The sequence below is a fragment of the Hemitrygon akajei genome, chromosome 1, assembly GCF_048418815.1.
Source record: "Hemitrygon akajei chromosome 1, sHemAka1.3, whole genome shotgun sequence".
NCBI lineage: Eukaryota > Metazoa > Chordata > Chondrichthyes > Myliobatiformes > Dasyatidae > Hemitrygon > Hemitrygon akajei.
The window spans coordinates 158,133,625-158,155,856 of record NC_133124.1 but is presented as its reverse complement, the minus strand read 5'-3'; the positions used below and the strand labels follow the sequence as shown (position 1 = coordinate 158,155,856).

The window sequence follows — 22,232 nt, the reverse complement described above, 5'->3', positions numbered from 1 at the left end:
AACTTCTTCAACCATTTGAGGTGGAAGAAGTGCTGCTGTGCTCCTTTCACAACACAGCCGGGATGTACAGACCACGTGAGATCCTCAGTAATGTTTATGCCGAGGAACTTAAAGCTGTTCACCCTCTCGTCCCCAGATCCATTGATGTCAATAGAGGTTAGCCTGTCTCCATTCCTCCTGTCATCCACAATCAGCTCCTTTGTTTTTGCGACATTGTTTTCTTGACACCAGATAGATGTTGTTCAGACCTCAGACAAAGTCAGCAATCAAATGGCTGAGCATGGTGCAATGAATGTATATCACAATGCAAGAAGCATGGTAGGAAAGCCTGATGAGCTCAGGACAGGAATTATGATATTGTAGCCACTATTGGGACTTGGTTGCACCCAACAGCCTGAGGGATATAGAGGAACAAATTTGTAGAGAGATCGCAGACCATTAGAACAGGCAATAATACCAATGGAGAGAGTCAAACTGAGCCAGGCCACAGATTGGAGACAGCAGAAATGCACCATTCTTATAGAGACATGAAGAGCATTAGAGAGTTTGATGGTCATTCCAGATACCAACACTGTGCCCAGTTAGAAGATAGTTTCTCTCTGCGATTTGTGTTGAACTTCACTCTAACAGTGTGATGCCAGATCACGCCTTGACAACTCAAGTGATCTCATCTGAAATGTTGTCCTACACACATTTGATGGATTTTGTAAATCTGATGGATTTTCCATCAAGGAGTGGGTGGCGTGGCTTTAATGGTAAGAAATGATATTAAATTGTTAGAAAGAGTTGACATAGGATCAGAAGGTACAGAATCTTTATGGGTTGAGCTAAGAAATCGCGGGGTTAAAGGACCCTGATGTCAGTTATCTACAGGCCTCCAAACAGCTGCAGTGATGTGGACTACAAATTACAACAGGAAATAGAAAAGGCTTGCCAGAAGGGCAGAGTTATGATAATTGTGGGGGATTTTAACATGCGAGTGGATTGGGAAAATCAGGTCAGCACTGGATCTCAACAGAGAGAATTTGTAGAATGTCTACGAGATAGCTTTTTAGAACAGCTTGTTGTTCAGCCCTCTAGAGGATCGGCTGTACTGGATTGGGTATTGTGTAATGAACTAGAGGTGATTAGAGAGATGGAATTGAAGGAACGCTTAGGAGCCAGTGATCACAACATGATTGAGTTCACTGAAATTTGAGAAAGAGAAGCTGAAATCCGATGTGTCTGTATTTTTAAGTGGAGTAAACAAAATTACAGTGGCATGAGAGAGGAACTGGCCAAGGTTGACTGGAAAGGAACACTAGTGGGAAGGACAGCAGAGCAGCAGTGGCTGGAGTTTATGCAAGAAGTGAGGAAGGTGCAAGACAGATAAATTCCAAAGAAGAAGAAATTTTCGAATGCAAAAAGGATGCAACTGTGGCTGACAAGAGAAGTCAAGACCAAAGTAAAAGCAAAGCAGAGGGCATACAAGGAAGCAAAACTTAGTGGGAAGACAGAGGATTGGGAAGTTTTTAAAAGCTTACAAAAGGAAACTAAGAAGGTCATTAAAAGGGAAAAGATGAACTATGAAAGGAAGCTAGCAAATAATATCAAAGAGAATACTAAAAGCTTTTTCAAGTATATAAACAGTAAAAGATAGGTGAGAGTGGATATAGGACCGATAGAAAGTGATGCTGGAGAAATTGTAATGGGAGATAAGGAGATGGCGGAGGAACTGAACAAGTATTTTGCATCAGTTTTCACTGAGGAATACATCAGCAATATACCGGACATTCAAGGGTGTCAGGGAAGAGAAATACATGCAGTCACAATTACAACAGAGAAAATACTTGGGAAGCTGAAGAGTCCAAAGGTAGATAAGTCTCCTAGACCATATGGAATGCACCCTCGTGTTCTGAGGGAAGTAGCAGTGGAGATTGCGGAGGCATAGGCAATGATCTTTCAAAGTCGATAGATTTGGGCCTGGTTTTGGAGGACTGGAAGATAAAATGTCACTCCGCTATTTAAGAAAGGGGCAAGGAAGCAAAAAGGAAATTATAGACCTGTTAGCTTGACATCGGTGTTTGGGAATTTGTTGGAGTCAGTTGTCAAGGATGAGGTTACGGAGTACCTGGAGGCATATGACAAGATAGGCAGAACTCAGCATGGTTTCCTTAAAGGAAATTCCTGCCTGACAAACCTAGTGCAATTTGAGGAAATTACAAGTAGGCTAGACAAGGGAGATGCAGTGGATGTTGTGTATTTGGATTTTCAGAAGGCCTTTGACAAGGTGCCGCATATGGTATTATGAGAAAGTTACATACGTGGATAGAGCACTGGTTGATTGGCAGGATACAGAGAGTGGGAATACAGGGATCCCATTCTGGTTGGCTGCCGGTTACCAGTGGTGTTCCACAGGGGTCCGTGTTGGAGCCGCTTCTTTTTACATTGTATATCAACAATTTGGATTATGGAATAGATGGCTTTGTGGCTAAGTTTGCTGATGATACAAAGATAGGTGGAGGGGCCAGTAGTGCTGAGGAAGCAGAGGATTTGCAGAGAGACTTGGATAGATTGGGGGAATGGGCAAAGAAGTGGCAAATGAATTACAATGTCGGAAAGTGTACGGTCATGCACTTTGGTAGACAAAATAAACGGGCAGACTATTATTTAAATGGGGAGAGAATTCAAAGTTCTGAGATGCAACGGGACTTGGGAGTCCTCGTGCAGGATACCCTTAAGGTTAATCTCCAGGTTGAGTCGGTGGTGAAGAAGAGGAATGCAATATTGGCATTCATTTCTAGAGGAATACAGTATTGGAGCAGGGATGTGATGTTGAGGCTCTAAGGGACTGGTAAGACCTCACTTGGAATACTGTGTGCAGTTTTGGCCTCATTATTTAAGAAAGGATGTGCTGACATTGGAGAGGGTTCAGAGAAGATTTACTAGAATGATTCCGGGAATGAGAGGGTTAACATATGAGGAACATTTGACCGCTCATGGACTGTTCTTGGAGTTTAGAAGAATGAGGGAGGACCTCATAGAAGCATTTCAAACATTGCAAGGCATGGACAGAGTGGATGTGGCAAAGTTGTTTCCCATGGTGGGGAATCTAGTACGAGAGGACATGACTTGAGGATTGCAGGGCGCCCATTCAGAACAGAGATGAGAAAAATAAATTTTTAGCCAGAGGGTGGTAAATCTATGGAATTTGTTGCCACGGGCGGCAGCGGAGGCCAAGTCGTTGGGTGTATTTAAGGCAGAGATTGATAGGTATCTGAGTGGTCAGGGCATCAAAGGTTATGGTGAGAGGGCGGGGGAATGGGACTAAAAGGGAGATTGGATCAGCTCATGATGAAATGGTCGAACAGACTCGATGGGCCGAATGGCCAACTTCTGCTCCTTTGTCTTATGGTCTTTTTACAGGTTACAAATGTCTATGGAAATCTCAAACACAACATGTCAGTTTTGCTGTCTCTGTCCAGATATTTAAGAAGTGGAGCAAGGATTTCACTTGATCATCCTTCCTGCTCAGACTGTGGGGAGGGATTCACTTGATCATCTGAACAACTGGCATGCCCTTCATTTTACACGGCGGGGAACCCATTCATCTGCACAGTCAGTGGGAAAGGATTCAGTCGGTGATTTCAACTGAAGGTACTTCAGCAAATTCACACTGGGCCAAGTGCATTCACCTGTTCCGTGTGTGAGCAGGGATTCAGTCGGTCTTCCCACCTGTGGACACACCTGTCAGTTCACACTTGCGAGGCTGGTCATCTGCTGAATTTGTGGAGAAGGATTCTCTTGGTCATCTGACCTAATGGCTCACCAGTGAGTTCACACTGGACATAGGCCGTTCATCTGCTCAGACTGTGGGAAGAGATTCACTAAATCATCTAAACTGAAAGTACATCAGCGAGTTCACACTGGTTAGTAAAGAAAACAAAAATGAAAGAAAAAGGGCCCACTCTCTCCATTCGCGTCTTCTCATTAGCAGCGAAGTACTGCAGAGAGGCCATTACATCAGCAGTGAAACCTTACAGCATGTTATATTTGTGACACACTACCGGGTTCACACTGGGGAGAAAGTTTCAATTAGCTCCCTGGGCATGGGAGGAGTTTCTTCTGCTGCTGTAAAATGACGGGCATGCCAGTCGTTCAGATGATCAAGTGAATCCCTCCCCACAGTCTGAGCAGGAAGGATGATCAAGTGAAATCCTTGCTCCACTTCTTAAATATCTGGACAGAGACAGCATAACTGGCGTGTTGTGTTTGCTATTTCCATAGACATTTGTAACCTGTAAAAATTGTCCATCACCATTGCTGATGCAATTTTGACAGTGACTGTTGGTGCTGAACTCTGCAATTATTGCTGCTGCTCACTACACCCGGTTCTGCACCCTGGTCGCTGGGCATGGGAGGAGTTTCTTCTGCTGCACATTCACCTTTAATGGGACTGGAGTTTAATATTCTCAATCTGAGACAAATAAATCAGTTCTGTTTTAAATTCTGTCTCCAGTACTTAGTGAATTTATAACACACTTAATGTACAGTAGAGAGTCAACTCAGGCAGGCTGGACCCTGCCAGTGATTCCGTTCCACGACAGTCCTTTTAAATCCTCCCCTGTTGTTCCCATCCCATTCTCCCTGTGGTGATGGGTTCCAAACAGTCACCACTCTGTGGGTGAAGAGGTTTCTTTTGAATTCTCTGCAGACTGAAGAAGTCGAGCTGACTGCAGTTCTGTCTGACATGTTCTTCGCCCCTCAAATCTTTGGGCTCAGGAAGAATGACATTGATAGTTAACCTCCTTATTCATGGCTCATTTTCACATTATGGTCATTTTCCCTGCTCCTAAAGGGTTGTTAGAAAACAGCACTGTGCTTTGAAGACTGAAAGCAGAGTGGGAAAGCATCAGTTGGATGTTTAGCGGAGCAGGGTCAGAAACCAGAGGCGGGTCTGCATAGGGCAGAGTTTGGGGCTCTGGACGATGGTCGAGGTAAGAACGTATGATGGGAAGGGAATCAGCAGTGGGCATGGCAGCAAATGACAGTAGCAATATTTGGAAGCTGATTGACAGAGAAAATAATTTGTTTGTTGGACTGATGACACAAACAATGCCTGTTGTGAAGTTTTCCATTGGTCAAGGAGTATGCGTGTGTTGGGAATGGTTATAATGGTTGAGGAAGTTGTTCCTGATAGTATATCCTGTAATATTATATCCAGATGGTTACTATGGGTTGTCCTATCTGAAATAATATATTGTTTGTCTTATAATTTGAAGGATTTTGACTCTAAAACTGGATCAGGCTTGAATTTATGGTGCCTTCATGAGGTGATGGTGGTCATTCATGATTTTTTTTTTAAAGCAAGATTTTGGTGAATGAAATTTGTCACTTGGTTGTATCTTTGTAAGTAATCAGATTGAGTTAAACTGCTGCAGGATCCAAGAATGTGTTGGACTGTGTCTGGTTTCTCTTGGCATTTTCTGCATTTATCACCTTGTTTGTTAGTCTTTTATATATTTTTGATATTTTTTATGTTAAACACCTTGTCCTGTATTTCTCCAAGGAGCCTCTCTTTCTGCAAAGATGTCTCCCACTTTGAGTCGGGCGTTCGATGCTTCCTTGACAAACATCTAACCTGCTCAGATCATTAGGGTGAATCTTCAATGGAGCAGAGTCAGAAATTAACGAGTTGCCAGCCTGAGATAGGGCTTTGGGGCTGCAGGAAGAGGTAGGCTCTAGAGATTACAAGGAGAAAGAAGAGGAATCGGACCAGAAGGATGTGGCTTCAAATGAAAGATCAGAAACATTAGGAAACAGGTTGATTGAAAAAAATGGTGGTTAATTTCTGCAAAATACTGGTGGAAATCAACAGATCAGGCAGCAAACGTGGAGCAGTATAAATAGATAACGTTTAGGATGAGCCCTTCAGCATGCCTAGACTGTGCACTGCTCTGCTTAGTTGCTGCCTGAACTGCAGTGTTCCTCCTGCATTTTGTGTGTATGTGTCCACATTTCCAGCAAGAGCAAAATCACTTGTGTTTTATATCTGCATTTTTAAGAAGGTTCTACTTTGGCATTAAACACATGGAAAGTTTGCTGATATTAATTGTACTGTTTATTGGAGCTGCTTTCTGTGTTAAAAGAGCTGCTGAGTTTTCTGCACAAAACAAAACTGAGGTATGGGCATGAAACCAGTGCTTGCAGAAACTTTTAATGGCACCATGATTACCCAGAAAATTCTGGGTAACAATTTTCGCTGTCGCTGAAGCACTGAGCGAACGCGCAGGCATTAGGGTTGTGGAAGTTCCCGAATATCACACATGCTCGCAGAACTCAAAAGGTCTCGGGCAGATCGACTGCAGTTAAGAGGAAATCTCTGGGCGGGATTGCAACGCTGAATGACGGACAATTGCTGTGAGCTCCGGACACCGTAGTCCACAATCCCGGGACAGTCCTGTTCTCTTCCCCCTCTCTCAGCCCCACGATCTGTACACAGGTCCCGGGGAGCTTCCGGCTGATGAAGGAATAGGAGCTGATGGATCTCTCAGACAGAGCTGAGCTACAGCTATCTAAATGCAAGGATTAGGAACTCGGAGAAAGGGAACAAATTCTTTTACATCAGCAGTTGAGAAAATCACCTTTGTTCTACCTCCAATCACAAGAGAAAATCTGCAGATGCTGGAAATCCAAGCAACACACGCAAATTGCTGGAGGAACTCAGCATTAGTACTCTTTTCCATAGATGCTGCCTGGCCTGCTGAGTTCCTCCAGCATTTTGTGTGTGTTGCCTGTTCTACCTCCTCTTGTTCTGAACCTTTCTACCCGTGAGATCATTTTTTTTTACCCATTCTCTCTGGGTACATAATGATATCAAACATCTTTGCCCTGGGCAACAAGTAGCTTTCACATCACAAACGTGCCAGACTCTAATGAGACAGACTACTGCTCTTCCCTTCATAATGATTGGCGTTGCCATCAATGAGTTCACCACCATCAGTCACCTGTGGGAGGGTTCAGGGGAAATAATTATGTCCAATATGGAAACTGGTGTTACCTGTGTGTATTGTGGCGATGCAAAAGTTGCTGGAGAATTTGGAAGTGGGAAGAGGTGGAGTGATATTTTGAAATCTGACTTTTTAAAGTTTCATTTAGAAAGCAAATCAGATATGGATGGTGTGCAAATGCTCTGGTGAGAAAATCCTTCATTACCCGCTACAGGCCTGTGACATAGGCTGTGTGAGAGTGCAGATGAACTCGATCAAACCCAGAGGAGATCAGAGTTCTTATTAACAGGTATTTGCTGGCTGTTAAAATAAATAATAAATACCTCTCTTTCTGAAATTTAGTGTGCACATGTTGTTGTCACTGGGTAAAAATTGCACAGCACAAGATTTTTCAGCACACCGGTCATTACAAATTAGATGAGACATTTTTGCGAAGGTGGGGAGACTTCCTTGACACCTTCACCTGCAAAATATGCATCCATCTGCAGCTTGTAATCCTGCATATTAGGGAGCTGGAGCTAGAAATGGATGAATTCCAGATCATCTGGGAATCAAAGGGGGTGATAGATATGACATGAAGAGAGGTGAGTTGCACCCAAGGTGCAGGACACAGGAAACTGGGTGAGAGTCAGGAAGGGGAATGAGGTTAAATAGCCATTGCAGAGTACTCTTGTGGCCGTCCCCCACGACAACAGGTAGACCACTTCAGAAACTTTTAGTGGTGGATTACCTTGCAGAGGAATGTCAAAGGACAGATGTTGTTCAGACAAAGTCAGCAATCAAAAGGTTGAGCATGGTGCGATGAATGTGCTGAGCTGTGTATATCACAAAGCAAGAGGCATCATAGGAAAACCAGATGAGCTGAGGGCATGGAATCATGATGTTGTAGCCAATACTGGGACTTGCTTGCACCAAACAGACTGAGGGATTTAGAGGAAAAAATTTGTAGAGAGATTGCAATCCATGCCAAGAATCAAATGTTGATATAGTAAGTGATTTTAACTTTCCAAATATTGACTGGGTCTCCTGTGCTGTAAAAAAGACTAGCTGGGGTGGAGTTTGTCAAATATGTCCTTAATCAACATGTAGAATTTCCAATATAGGAGTGTGCAATAAGCTATTAGAAATGATCCAGTGCTAGTGACAGAAATTACTGTATGGTAACACTTTGAATCTGGTGATCATAATGCCATGAGATTCCAAGTAAATATGGAAAAAAAAAGGTCTGGAACACAGGTTGAGATTCTCAATTGGAGAAAGGTCAATTTTGGTGGTATCAGAAAGGATCTGAGAAGTGTGGTTTGGGACAGGCTGCTTTCTGGCAAAGGAGTACTTGGTAAGTGGGAGGCCTTCCGAAGTGAAATTGTGAGGGTGTAGAGTTTGTATGTGCCTGCCAAAATAAAAGTTGAAAGGTAACTGGTGTAGGGAACCTCGGTTTTCAAGAGATATTGAAGCTCCGGATATTTTGTTCCTCAAAATCCCTCAGTCTGTTGGGTGCAACTAAGACTCATTAATGACTACAAATCATAATTCAATGCCCTGAGCATATCTGATTTTTATTTTTAGTTCTCTTCTGTTTGTTTCTAAAAGCTTTCCAATAGTTTTTGTTCTATTATTTGCGCTCTCTTTGCCTTTTATGTTGAATTTGGCTTCTCATTTCAGCCACGGTTGTGTCCTCCTGCCTTTCCAATGTTTCTACTTCTTTGGGATGTATCGATCACTCAGCTACCGAATTGCTGCCAGAAACTCCAGCCATTGCTGCTCCATCGTCATTCCTACCAGTCTCCCTTTCCAATCAAGTTTGGCCAGCTTCTCTGACATAGGGACATGGATAAGTTCCATGATACAGGCTATTCGACCCATCTAGACAATCCGACAATATTTAAACTCTCTAATGCAACATCCTGCACTGGGACCACTGCCCTCCACACCCGTTCCGTCCAGGTACCTATCAAAACTTCTCTTAAATGGTGAAATTGAGCTGGCATAAACAACTTGTGCTGACATCTCGTTCCACACCGTCACCACCATTTCAGTGAAGAGTTTTTCCACATGTTCCCCTTGAATTCTCACTTTCCCCAGTTACCCATGACCTCTGGTTGTCATCCACCCAACCTCAGTGGAAAAATCCTGCTTGCGTTTACCCTATCTATACCCTCATAATTGTGTATACTTTGATAAGATCCTCAAAGCAATGTATAATTTCCTTGTTTATGTTTAGAACCTTTTTTAGGTGTATACGATGATGAGGGCATTGATTGTGTTGATAGCCAGAGGATTTTTCCCACGGCTGAAGTGGTTAACACGAGGGGGCACAGTTTTAGGGTGCTTGAAAATATGTACCAAGGGGGTGTCAGGAATAAGTTTTTCATACAAAGAGTGGTGGATGCATGGAATGCACTGCCAGCGGCGGTGGTAGTGGTGGATACAATAGGGTCTTTTAAGAGACTCTTGGATAGGTACATGAAGCTTAGAAAAATAGAGGGCTATGCATTAGGGAAATTCTAGGCATTTTCTAGAGTAGGTTACATGGTCGGCACAACTTTGTGGGCTGAAAGGCCTGTAATATGTTGTAGATTTCTATATTTTATGTTAAACAGCGAAAGAACATTGACTGTTCTCTAATCCTCTGGTTCCTCCCCCTTTCACCAGGGATGATGCTAGGGGCTCCGACTATTACTGCACTTGCCTCCCGTAGGGTCCAAGGGAAGCCTTGTCATGCCCTGGAGATTTATTCTCCTTAATCTGCCTCAGGATACCAAACATCTCCTCTTCTTTAATCTGTACAGGGTCCACAATGTTAGTGCCACTTTCCCACACTTTCATAGACTCTGCGTCCATCTCATGAGAAATTGAGATGTTTTCCACCATCTGCTTTGGTTCCAAACATTGATTTCCATTCCGGTCTTCCAGAGGACAAACTTTGTCCTTTGCAATACTTTTTATCTTAATATATCTCTAGAATCTCTGAGGATTATCTTCATTTTTTCTGTGAGGGCAACCTCATGCCTTCTTTTAGCCATCCTGATTTATTTCTTATGTGTTCTCTTGCATTTTTTATACTCCATAAGAACCTGCCTGCCTAGCCTGTTATGCAACTCTGTTTTGTGCTTCAGGGATTCTGCAGATAAGAGCAAAACGATTGCAAGGGAAAAAAATAATCCTCTGGAAGATCAGAATGGTAATCCATATGAGGAGACAAAGTAGAGGTGAGAGATTTTTTTTTGCCTCCGTATTTGCACAGGAGACAGACACAGAGTCTATAGAGGTGAGGCAAAGCAGCATCAACTTCATGGATCCTGTACAGATTACAGAGGTGGAGGTCTTTGCTGTCTTAAGGCAAATTAGCGTGGATAAATCCCCAGGGACTGACAAGTTGTTCCCTAGGACCTTGCAGGGGACAAGTGCAGAAATTGTTGGGACCCAAGCACAGATATTTAAATCATCCTTAGTGACAGGTGACATACTGCAGGATTGGAGGACAGCCAATGTTGTTCTGTTCAAGAAATGTTCTAAAAATAAACTGAGAATTGTACGTTGGTGAGCTTGACATCAGTAGGGGGAAAGCTTTTGGAATGTATGTGCAGGAACCAGATATATAAGAACTTGTATATATGTTGACTGATTAAGGATAGGTAGGTCATGTCTAACCAATGTTATAGAGTCTGAAGGCGGTGGATATTGTCAACATGGACTTTAGCAGGCACTTGACAAAGTCTGATATGGGAGGTTGGTCAAGAAGGTTTGGTCACTCAGCATTCAAGATGAGATAGTAAACTGGATGAGACACTGGTTTTGGGAGAAGCCAGAGTGTGGTATTGGATGGTTGCCTCTCTGACCGGAGGCCTGTGACTAGTGCAGTGCCACAGGGATTGGTGATGGATCTGTTGTTGTTTGTCATCTATATCAGTAATCTGGATAATAACATGGTTAGTGGGATCAGCAAATTTGTGGATGACATCAAGATTGGTGGTGTAGTGGACAGCGAGAAGACTACCATGGCTTGCAGTGTGATCTGGACCAGCTGGGAAAATGGGTTGAGAAATGGAAAATGAAATTTAATTCAGACAAGGGTGAGGTATTGCACTTTGGTAGGACCTACCAGGGTGGGTGTTACACAGTGACTGGTCGGGCATGGAGGAGTGTTGCTGAAGAAAGGGATCTGGGAATACAGGTCTGTTTTTCACTGAAAGTGGTGTCACAGTTCAATAGGGACAGAAAGAAAGATTTTGGCACATTGGCCTTCATGAACCAAAGTACGGAAGTACAGAAGGTGGATGTTATGTTGACTTTGTACAAGACATTGGTGAGGCCTAATTTGGAGTATTATGTGCAGTTTTGGTCACTTACATACAGGAAAGCTGTAAAAGAGGTTGAAAGAGTTCAGTGAAAATTCACAAGGATGTTGCCAGGTCTGGAGCAATTGGGTTATAAGGAGAGTTTGAACAGGCCAGGACTTCATTCCTTGGAATGTAGAAGATTGAGGGGAGATTTGATGGAGGTATACCACAGTTTTGAGGGGCACAGATAGGATAAATGCAAGCTGGCTTTTAACACTGAGATGGTGTGGGACTATAACAGAAGCCATGGGCTAAGGGTGAAAGGTGAAACATTAAGGGGAACATGAGGGGAAACTTCTTCACACAGTCATCTGGGTGTGGAATGAGCAGGTAGCACAAGTCGTACATGCAAGCACAATTTCAACAGTGTAGAGATTTGTATAGATACCTGGATGGTTGGGGTATGTGTGTAGAGAGTTTAGATGGGCCAAAGGGTCTGTTTCTGTGTTGTACTTTTCCATGACTGTGACAAGAACCTTAATTAATACTAATATTCACTCTAATTCCTTTTAACAGCTGTGCAGACCAACCAAACATGTCAGTAGGAGATATTTACATGGCGTTAAAACTGTGGCACTTCAAATTGACAGTATATAAAAGAAAATCCCAGATGCACATTAACAAAGGCTATTTGTGTGAAAGCTTCCCAATAGTTTTTGTTCCTTTGTTTGCCCTTTCTTTGGCTTTTATGTTGACTTTGGCTTCTCATTTCTGCCACAGTTGTGTCCTCCTGCCTTTCCAATGCTTCCACTTCTTTGGGATGTATCGATCACTCTACTCCTGAATTGCTCCCAGAAATTCCAGCCATTGCTGCTCTGTTGTCATTCCTACCAATTTTCACTTCAAATCAAATTTGGCCAGCTTCTCTGACATAGAAACATGGAGAAATTCAGTACAGAAACAGGCCATTCTGCTCATCTAGTCAATTCCAAAAGCATTTAAGCTCTCTGATGCAATGACCTGCACCGGGACCACAGACCTCCATACCCCTACATCCAGGTACCTATCCAAACTTTGCTTAAATGGTGAAATTGAGCTCACATGCACCACTTGTGCTGGCATCTCATTCCACGCTGTCACGACCATTGCAGTGAAGAGGTTTTCCACATGTTCACCTTGAATTTTCACCTTCCCCACTTTCCCATGACCTCTGGTTGTCATCCACAAAACCTCAGTAGAAATGGCCTGCTTGCATTTACTCGATCTGTACCCTCATATTTTGTATATTTCCAAGAAATCCTCAAAGTGATGTATAATTTCCTCGCTTGTGTTTAGAGCCTTTTTTAGGTGTAGAAGATGATGAGAGGCATTGATCATGTGGATAGCCAGTGGCTTTTTCCCAGGGCTGAAATGGCTAACACGAAGGACCTTGGTTTTAGGTACTAAAGGGATGGCAGGGGTAAGAGTGTGTGGAATGTACTGCTGGCGGCGGTGGTACAATAGGGTCTTTTAACAGCCTCTTAGATAGAAAATTAGAGGACTGTACGCTAGGGAAATTCCAGGCAATTTCTAGAGTAGGTATCATGATTGGCACAACATTCTGGGCCAAAGGGCCTGTAACATGCTGTAGGTTGCTATGTTCTATGTTAAACAGTGAAGCAACATTTGCTATTCTCCAATCCTCTGATACCTCCTCCTGTCACTATATCTCTGCTAGGGCCCCGACAAATTCTGCACTTGCCTCCCATAGGGTCCGAGGGAGCGTCTTGTCATGCTCTGGAGATTTATCCAGCCTAATCTGCCTAAGGATGTCAAACTCCTCTTTTTTAATCTGTACAGGGTCCACGATGTGAAAGCCGCTTTCCCACACTTCCACAGACTCTGCATCCGTCTCCTGAGGAAACAGAGACGAAAAATATATTTAAGATCTCCCCCATCTGTTTTGTTTCCACACATGGATTGCCATTCTGGTGTTCCAGAGGACCAGCTTTGTCCCTTGCAATCCATTTGCTCTTAATTTATCTCGGCAACCTCTTAAGATTATCCTTCATCATGCTGCAAGGGAAACCTCATGCCGTCTTTTAACCATACTGATTTATTTCTTATGTGTTCTCTTGTATTTCTCATTCTCCATCAGAACCTTCCTGCCGATCCCTGTTATGCAATTCCATTTTGCACTTCACCAGGTCTCGATATCTCTTGCAAACCAATGTTCCTTACAGTTTCTATATTTACTTTTAATTCTGACAAGCAAATTTTATACTTCCAAAATTTCGCTTTGAAGACCTCCCACTTAGCAAGCACACCTTTGCCATAAAGCAGCCTGCCCAGTGCACAGTTGTCAGATAATAGTTTCATAATTCCAGGTGTTGATCCATGCCCTGAACACATCTGCCTTTCCTATGATGCTCTTTGCATTGAAATATATGGACCTCAGCATAGTCACTGTACCATGTTCAACTTTTTCATTCCTGACTTTGTCTGAGGTCTTAACAATATCTGTCTCCACAACCCCTCCACTCTGTTCAGGCTCCCATTCCCCCTGCAACTTTAGTTTAACCCCCCCATCCCCCACCTTGCAGTACTAGCATGCCTTACTGCTGGGGTATTAGACAAATACTTCTTTCAAGATTCAAAAACTTTATTGTCATTCTAACCGTACATCAGCTCTGCAGGGCAGAATGAGACAGCGTTTCCCAGGAGCAGTGCAATCATAACATAACAAACACAACACTAAATAATAAACATAAAAAATAAACAGCCACATGTCAGTTAAAAACATGTTATAAGAGTCGAGTGCAAGTTAAAAGTGTCAAAAGCAGAGTCAGGTAGAGCATCTATTTAGTAGTCTGACTGCCTGTGGGAGGAAGCTGTTTACTAGCCTTGTGGTTTTAGTTTTGATGCTCCTGTAATTTTTACCTGATGGCAGAAGAACAAACAGTTCATGGAGAGGGTGTGAGGGGTTTTTAATGATGTACTGTGTCTTTCTGGAGGCATCCACTCTGAAAGAGGTCTTGGACAGAAGGCAGCGAGACCCCAATAACCTTCTCTGCTCCCCTAACCACCCACTGCAAGGCTTTTTTGTCGGCAGCACTGCAGCTGGAGTACGAGGTTGTGATGCAAAAGGTCAGCACACTCTCAACCACGCCTCTGTAGAATGTAGTTAAGATGTTAGTGGGGAGTGATGCTTGTTTAAGCTTCCTCAGAAAGTGCAATCTCTGCTGGGCCCGTTTCACAATCCCAGTAGTGTTCCTGGACCAGGTGAGATTGTCCAAGATCTGCACCCCAAGGAACTTGATGTTTTCCACTCTCTCCACTGTGGAGCCGCTGATGCTGAGGGGTATGTGCTCAGGCTGAGACCGTCTGAAATCGACGATCATCTCCTTGGTTTTGGTGACACTAAGCATCAAGTTGTTGTCACTGCACCAGCTCTCTAGGTGTTTGACCTCCTCCCTGTACATTGTTTAATCATTTTTGCTGATGAGCCCCACCACTGTGGTATCATCAGCAAATTTAATGATCAGGTTCTCCTCAAATATGGCTGCACAGTCATGTGTTAGCAGTGTAAACAGCAATGGGCTAAGCACACAGCCTTGTGGGGATTTAGTGCTCAGTGTGATGGAGTCTGAGATGTTCCTACCAACACGGACTGACTGGTTTCTCTGTCAAGAAATCCAGAATCCAGCGACACATGGCAGTGTTAAGGCCAAGCAGCAACAGTTTCTCCACTAGACTCTGCAGGATGATGGTATTGAACGCTGAACTGAAATCAATGTACAGGATATTGGCATGAGTGTCTTTGTTGTCCAAGTGAGAGAGAACTGTGTGCGGTGTGGTGGATATTGCGTCCTCCTTAGAGCGATTTGGACGATAAGCAAACTGTAGAGGATCTAGCGATGCAGGGAGGCTGGCTGTGATATGAGGCTTGACAAGTCGTTCAAAACATTTCATCACTATGGGGGTCAGGGCAACGGGACGGTAATCATTCAGACAGGCTACAACTGATTTCTTTGCTACAGGGATGATTGTGGAGGTTTTGAAGCATCTGGGGACAATGGCTTGACTAAGGGAGATGTTGAAAATGTCTGTCAGGACATCTGCTAATACATCAGCACATTTCTTGAACACACGTCCAGGGATGTTGTTGGGACCTCCCGCTTTTCGTGGGTTGACCCTGGCGAGGGTCCTCCATGTTTGCTCTGAATCAATGATTGGAGCCAGATGGTCAGATGGTAAGAAGGGACTGGCTCTCCCCCTTGCTGTAGTGTTTGATGCTTCGAAGCGTGCAAAGAATTTGTTAAGCCTGTTAGGAAGAGAGGCGTCACTGTCATCAGTTTTCTGCCTGATCTTGTAGTCTGTCAGAGCTTTAATTCCCTGCCACATCCGTCTGGTGTCACCTGTGTCACAGAAGTGTCCATGTATTTTGCCCGCATAGGCCCTTTGCGCTTTCCTGATCCCTTGTGAAAGCGCAGACCTAGCTGAGTGAAGCGCACTCCTGTCCCCCGATCTGTAGGCTGTGTCACGGGCCTTCTGTAGCGACCACACCTCTGTTGTCATCCATGGCTTTTTATAACCATGTGCGGTGAAGGTTTTCATCACAGTGACATCCTCCGTGCATTTGGCTATGTAGTTGATTACAGCCTCCACATACTCCTCAATGTCTACATGGTCATCATAGGAGACTGCTGTTTTGAATATGATCCAGTCTGTGTGCAAAAAACAGTCTTGTAGTGCTGAGGCTGCTCCTTTTGGCCAGACCCTTATCTGTCTTTTCTCTCACATCCTTAAGCAGTGGTTTATACGCTGGTGTTAACATGACAGATATGTGGTCAGAGTGGCCAGGATGGGGGCGGGGGGCTGCTTTGTATGCCTGTGGTGTGTTTGTATAAACCAAGTTCAGTGTGTTGTCTCCGCTGGTTTTGAAATCCACATATTGCAGGAATTTGGGGAACACAGTCTTTAAGCTGGTGTGTTTAAAGTCCCCAGCAATCAGCACAAAGATGTCAGGATGTGGAGTCAGTAGCTCACTGATGGTACCAGGATGGTAGGGGTATGGGAGTGGGCAGTTTAAATAGTTCAAGACATCTAGATGGCCCAAAGGGCCTGTTTCTGTGCTGTGTTTTTCTATGACTGTGGCAAGAATCTTAAATAATACTAATATTCTCTTTCAGACCTTTTAACAACAGTGCGGACCAACCATTCATCTCAGCAGGAATTTTTTATATGACGTTCAAACTGTGGATCTTTAAATTAATAGTACTTGAAAGAAAATCCCATCAACAAAGGCTATTTGCATGAGAGTGTTTCAGTTACTGTCGGGCCAGGCACTCATGCTCCTCAGTGGGAACAGGGAATAATACCAATGGAGAGTGTCAAAGTGAGCCAGCTCACAGATTAGAGATGGCAGAAATGCCCAATTCTTATAGAGGCAGGAAGAGCATCGGGGAATTGATGGTCATGCCAGATAACAGCACTATGCCTAGTCAGGAGATGATTTCTCTGTCCAACTTGGGTTGAACCTCACTCTAACAGTGTGATGTCAGATCACACCTTGGCAACTGAAGTGATCTCATCTGAAATTATGTCCTTCACCCATTGATGAATTTTGTATATCTTTTTACAGGTTAAAAACGAGAAGGAATTTATCTCCGGGAATCTTGAACATGGCATGCCAGTTTTTCAGTCTCTGTCCAGATATTTAAGAAGTCGATCATCCTTCCTGTTCAGACTGTGGAGAGGGATTCACTCTGTCATCTGACCAACTGGCATTTCCATCAAATTACACAGGGCAAAGGCCGTTCACCTGCTCAGACAGTGGGAATGGATTCACTCAGTCACCTCAACTGAAGGTACATCAGCAAGTTCACACTGGGGCAAAGCCGTTCACCTGTTCTGTTTGTGAGAAACAATTCAGTCGGTCTTCCCACCTGTGGACACACCAGTCAGTTCACTCTGGGCAGGGACTGGTCATCTGCTGAATTTGTAGGAAAGGATTCACTCGCTCAGCTGAACAAATGGCTCACCAGCGAGTTCAGACCAGGGAGAAGTTGTTCTCCTGCTCAGACAGTGGGATGGGATTCACTCAGTCATCCAACCTACAGAGACACCAGTCAGTTCATACTGCAGAGAGGGATTTCATCTGCTCAGTCTGTGGGAAGAGATTCACTCGGTCATCAAACCTACAGAGACACCAGCGGGTACACAATGGAGAGAAGCCGTTCACCTGCTCAGTCTGTGGGAAGAGATTCACTCAGTCATCCACCCTACAGAGTCACCAGCGAGTTCACACTGGGGAGAAGCCGTTCATCTGCTCAGTCTGTGGGAAGAGATTCACTCAGTCATCAAACTTACAGAGACACCAGCGAGTTCACAATGGAGAGAAGCCGTTCATCTGCTCAGACTGTGGACAAGGATTCATTTTGTCATCTCACCTCCTGACACACCAGTCAGTTCACACCTGGGAGAAGCCATTCACCTGCTCAGTCTGTGGAAAGGGATTCAGTCAGTCATCCACCCTACAGAGACATCAGCGAATTCACACTGGGGAGAAGCCGTTCACCTGCTCAGTGTGTGAGAAGAGATTCACTCATTCATCCACCCTACAAAGTCACCAGCGTGTTCACACTGGGGAGAAACCGTTCAGCTGCTCAGAATGTGGGAAGGGATTCACTCAGTCATCCACCCTACAGAGACACAAGCGAGTTCACACTGGGGAGAAGCCATTCACCTGCTCAGACTGTGGAAAGGGATTCGCTCGAACATCTGACCTAATGGCTCACCACAGAGCCGAGTTTGGGGTTCTGGATGATAGTTGGGGTAAGAACATATGAGAAGGGAATCAGCAGTGGGCGGAGTGAATGACAGAGTAGCAACATTTGGAAGCTGATTGACAGAGAAAATAATTTGTTTGTCTGACTGATGACTCAAACTATGCCTGTGGTGAGGTGCTCCAGTGGTCGAGGAACATGTGTGTGTTGGGATGATTTTATCTATTGAGGGAAGTTGCTGCCTGTTTTTACTGTGATATTATATCCTGATGGTTACTATGGATTGTCCTATCTGAAATAATGTATTGATTATCATATAATTAGTAAGCTTTTGACTCTAAAACTGGATCAGGCTTGAATTAATGATGCCTTTATGAAGTGATGGAGGGAATTCATGAGTTTGCATTTTAAAGCAAGATTTTGGTGAATGATATTTCCCACTTGATTGTTCCTTTGTAAGCAATCATATTAAGTTAAACTGCTGCAGGATCCTGGAATGTGTTGGATAGTGTCTGGTTTCCCTTGGCATTTTCTGCATTTACTGCGTTGTTTGTTTGTATTTCATGTATTCTGTCCTGACCCAATTTCTGCTGGAAGGACATAAGATGTAAGGCCATATGTTCTCCATTTTGCCCATCACCTGTTCTGCCATTTAATCATAGCTGATCCAATTTTCTGTCAGCACCAATGTGCTGCCCTCTCCCCGTATCCCTTCATGACCTGACCCTCAAGAATCTATCAACCTCTGTCTTGTATAATGCAGATAAAGACACCCTCTATAGCTTTCTGTGGCAAAGATTCAACATTCTCTAGCTAAAGAAATTTCTCCGCTTTTCCATTCTAAAAGGATGCCCCTGTATTCTAGGCTGTGTGCTCTGGTCTTAGGCTCTGCCATCGGGGGAAACATCATTGCCACACCCACTATCAAGGCCTTGCACCACTCGATAGGTTTCAATGAGATCACTCCTCATTTTGCTGAATTCTAGTGAATACAGGCTAGAGTAATCAAGCACTCTTCATATGACAAGCCTATGGAATCATTTTGGTGACCTCCTTTGAAACATCTCCAAGGTTTAGCACATCCTTTCTAAGAGAAGGCAGGCAACCCTGCTCACAATACTCCAAGTGAAAGCTCACCAATGCTTTATAAAGTTTCCACATTAAATCCTTGCATTGATCCATCATGTTTGATTTATTGTACCCCTCCAACATATTCCCCCGCATTCTTCCTGTAACCTTTCACCGCCCTTACACGAGAAAGGGTATGAAGAATTGTTTTTTACGTCTCAGCTGCATATCTGATACTATTCCATCTCAGTTTTCCATGCTTTTTCTGTTCTTTTTCAGAAATCCTGGGAATGATCCATAGTCCAGTGAATTAGAACAGAATTCTACTAATGTAACAAACGTTGATAGTGGCTTCACGTAGCTGTTCCCCAGATTCTAGCATTAATCCGACATTTTGAGTACAATTTCTGCTGTTGTAGCAATCACATCAGCACCTTTTTGTTGTTTCTTCACCTACATAATTTAAGTAATGTTGCTGACCTTACTGAAAACAAACAACCATGAGCACTCGCTCACCTGACTGAAGGAACATAGACACATTTACCAGACATATAAATAACAGAAATGCATTTTAAATCCCGTAAAAGTGATTTACGTTTTACCAACAGAGCCGACCATTTAATGGAACTAGACGTTTGACTCTGCCCTTCAGCTCCTCCCTGAATTTCCTCTGTTACAGAGTGTAGATACACGTGTTGGTGCAGGTACAGAGAAACTGCAACATGAATCCAAACTGTTGCAGGATATAAGGTGGTGTGTTCAAATATCTGTCAGTGTAAAAGTAATTCTGATTTAGTAGTATATACAATATAAGGGTTCCACAACAGTAAGAAATTGGCTGGTAGAGCGAACAACACAATTATCGATTTTTTACGGTGCTCCACCTCTGGATCATTCTTTTTCTCTTTGCTGCTTCTCAGCCCTCCGTGAACTCTATTTGCCTCTATAATATGAGTGGCTGTTAAAGCATTAACAAGTAGAAACAAACCGATCAGCAATAACAGTGTAGTGATAGTGTTAAACAACTGGTACACTTCCCACGCTGGGAGAGTAAAGACATGCATTTTGAAAATGCATTGCGTCAGTGCATTATCATTGGTAGTGTAAGGTTCCACTGCAAAGTATGATGGAACATCTCTGGCACAACTTCCTAAACACAACACACACACAAAATGCTGGTGGAGCACAGCAGGCCAGGCAGCATCTATAAGGAGAAGCACTGTCGACATTTTGGGCCGAGACCCTTTGTCAGGACTAACTGAAAGGAAAGTTAGTAAGAGATTTGAAAGTAGTGGGGGGAGGGGGAAATGCAAAATGATAGGAGAACGGAGGGAATGGGATGAAGCTAAGAGCTGGAAAGGTGATTGGCGAAAGTGATACAGAGCTGGAGAAGGGAAAGGATCATGGGACGGGAGGCCTCGGGAGAAAGAAGGGGGGAAGCATCAGAGGGAGAAGAAGAACAGGCAAACAACTAAGTATGTCAGGGATGGGTAAGAAGGGGAGGAGGGGCATTAACAGAAGTTAGAGAAGTCAATGTTCAACCATCAGGTTGGAGGCTACCCAGCCGGTATATAAGGTGTTGTTCCTCCAACCTGAGTTTGGATTCATTTTGACAGTAGAGGAGGCCATGGATAGACATATCAGAATGGGAATGGGGCGTGGAATTAAAATGTATGGCCACTGGGAGATCCTGCTTTCTCTGGCAGACTGAGCATAGGTGATCAGTCAAATGGTCACCCAGTCTGCAATGGGTCTCACCAATATATAAAAGGCCACACCGTGAGCACCGGATGCAGTATACCAACCAGCTGACTCACAGGTGAAGTGTCGGCTATCAACATACCAATCAATGTCCCCTCTCTCCATTGACAGTTTGTTGCCATTTCTTGCAGGTGTGTTATTTTCAGATGTACAATGTACTGTGTATGTTACTCAAAATGGGTTCTTTGGTTTGTTAAGAGTAGGAATGCTTCTTTGTCTGATAAGTGTTTTCTCTCACAGTTGTTTAGCTTCAGACTTGCTGATATGGGGATTGTATTCATTTGTTAACCAATGGGGAATGTAATTTTCTCTTGTGAGGCTGGGAGCTTGGGGGTTTTCACGGTTTTTTTCAGGGGAGTCGGGAAGAAGACGCCGAGGAAGGTGGACGTGCGCTGCACTGCTTGGTGGACCACCTGGGTGGTCCAGGTGCAAGGATGTGGAGGTCAGAGGAGAGTGACAAGGGGACGAATGGTTCAATGGTTGAGCTCCAACGATGTGCACTAAACTGACTGAAATTTGATAAGTTGGCGCCTTTTACTTTTTCTTTTCTTTCATATATACTGTATTGCATAGTACTCTTTTAGTATCAGTAAAATCTTTAAAGTGTATTTCATAACGGTATCTGGTGTGAGTCTGATACTGTGTGTGTGCGCGCGGCATAAACTTGATTCTCACAGCACTTGCGTGAAGGGGAGGTGGGGTTGGTGAGTGGCTGGATCTCCTTTTCCCCTAGACATATACCAGCCTGTTGGGTAAGTGTTACATTTGTGGGGGCTCATCCGGGATTGGATTGTCAGGGGCTGTGGAATCGCGCAGGCAGCAAAGCGGAGGTGGACAGAGATAAGATTGTTAACTGGTGCAGTATGCCTGTGTAGTGAGCGGAGTGGATTTTCGAGTTTTGGAAGATGCGTTAGTGTGGGGGTTAAGTTTGGTAAAAGGTATTGGGCAGGTAGAATTTGTAGCTAGACGGTGTGGTAAAGAGGTGGAGTCTAGCTGGGTGTTAGTTCGTACGAGTGCTGATGTCATGACGTTGGAACTGCCAGCGATGATCAGTGTTTCGGGGGAGGCAGGGCTGTGGGGGCTCCGCACCCTCTCCAAGGATGAGGATGCCGAGACACCGGAGGAGGAGCTAGAGCTAGAGGTGTCCCCCGGAGAGGTGCCTGTCACTTGTAAAGGGAGGTCGGAGGAGGGAAGTGTGACTAGGCCCCACCCCCCCCCCCAGGTAGGGGGCAAGCGTCGGAGCTGGCAGCCGCACTTAACTTCCTGGCGGGGGTGGCCGAGAGGCCAAGCCTACTCCGGATGGGGAGGTGGACTATGAGACCTGGATCGAGCATACGTCTTTGATGTTGGAGGGGTGGCCAGGCTCG

The 22,232-nt window shown here is 44.2% G+C and overlaps 1 protein-coding gene across 4 annotated transcripts in view; it reads left to right on the top strand.

The window, feature by feature from the left end:
- Nucleotides 1-21,994, top strand: part of LOC140731737 (uncharacterized) — a 36,519-nt gene extending 14,525 nt beyond the window's left edge. For 2 of the 4 annotated variants that reach the window (XM_073053483.1, XM_073053510.1), the window contains one exon: nt 16,893-21,994. In XM_073053483.1, coding sequence (XP_072909584.1) covers nt 17,284-18,099 — 816 coding nt within the window. In that variant the 5' untranslated portion in view covers nt 16,893-17,283 and the 3' untranslated portion in view covers nt 18,100-21,994. Of the gene's footprint in view, nt 1-10,105; nt 10,199-11,845; nt 11,867-16,892 lie in introns of all 4 variants that reach the window. The other 2 variants (XM_073053501.1, XM_073053492.1) reach the window with 2 other exon arrangements.
- Nucleotides 21,995-22,232: the final 238 nt, after the last annotated feature.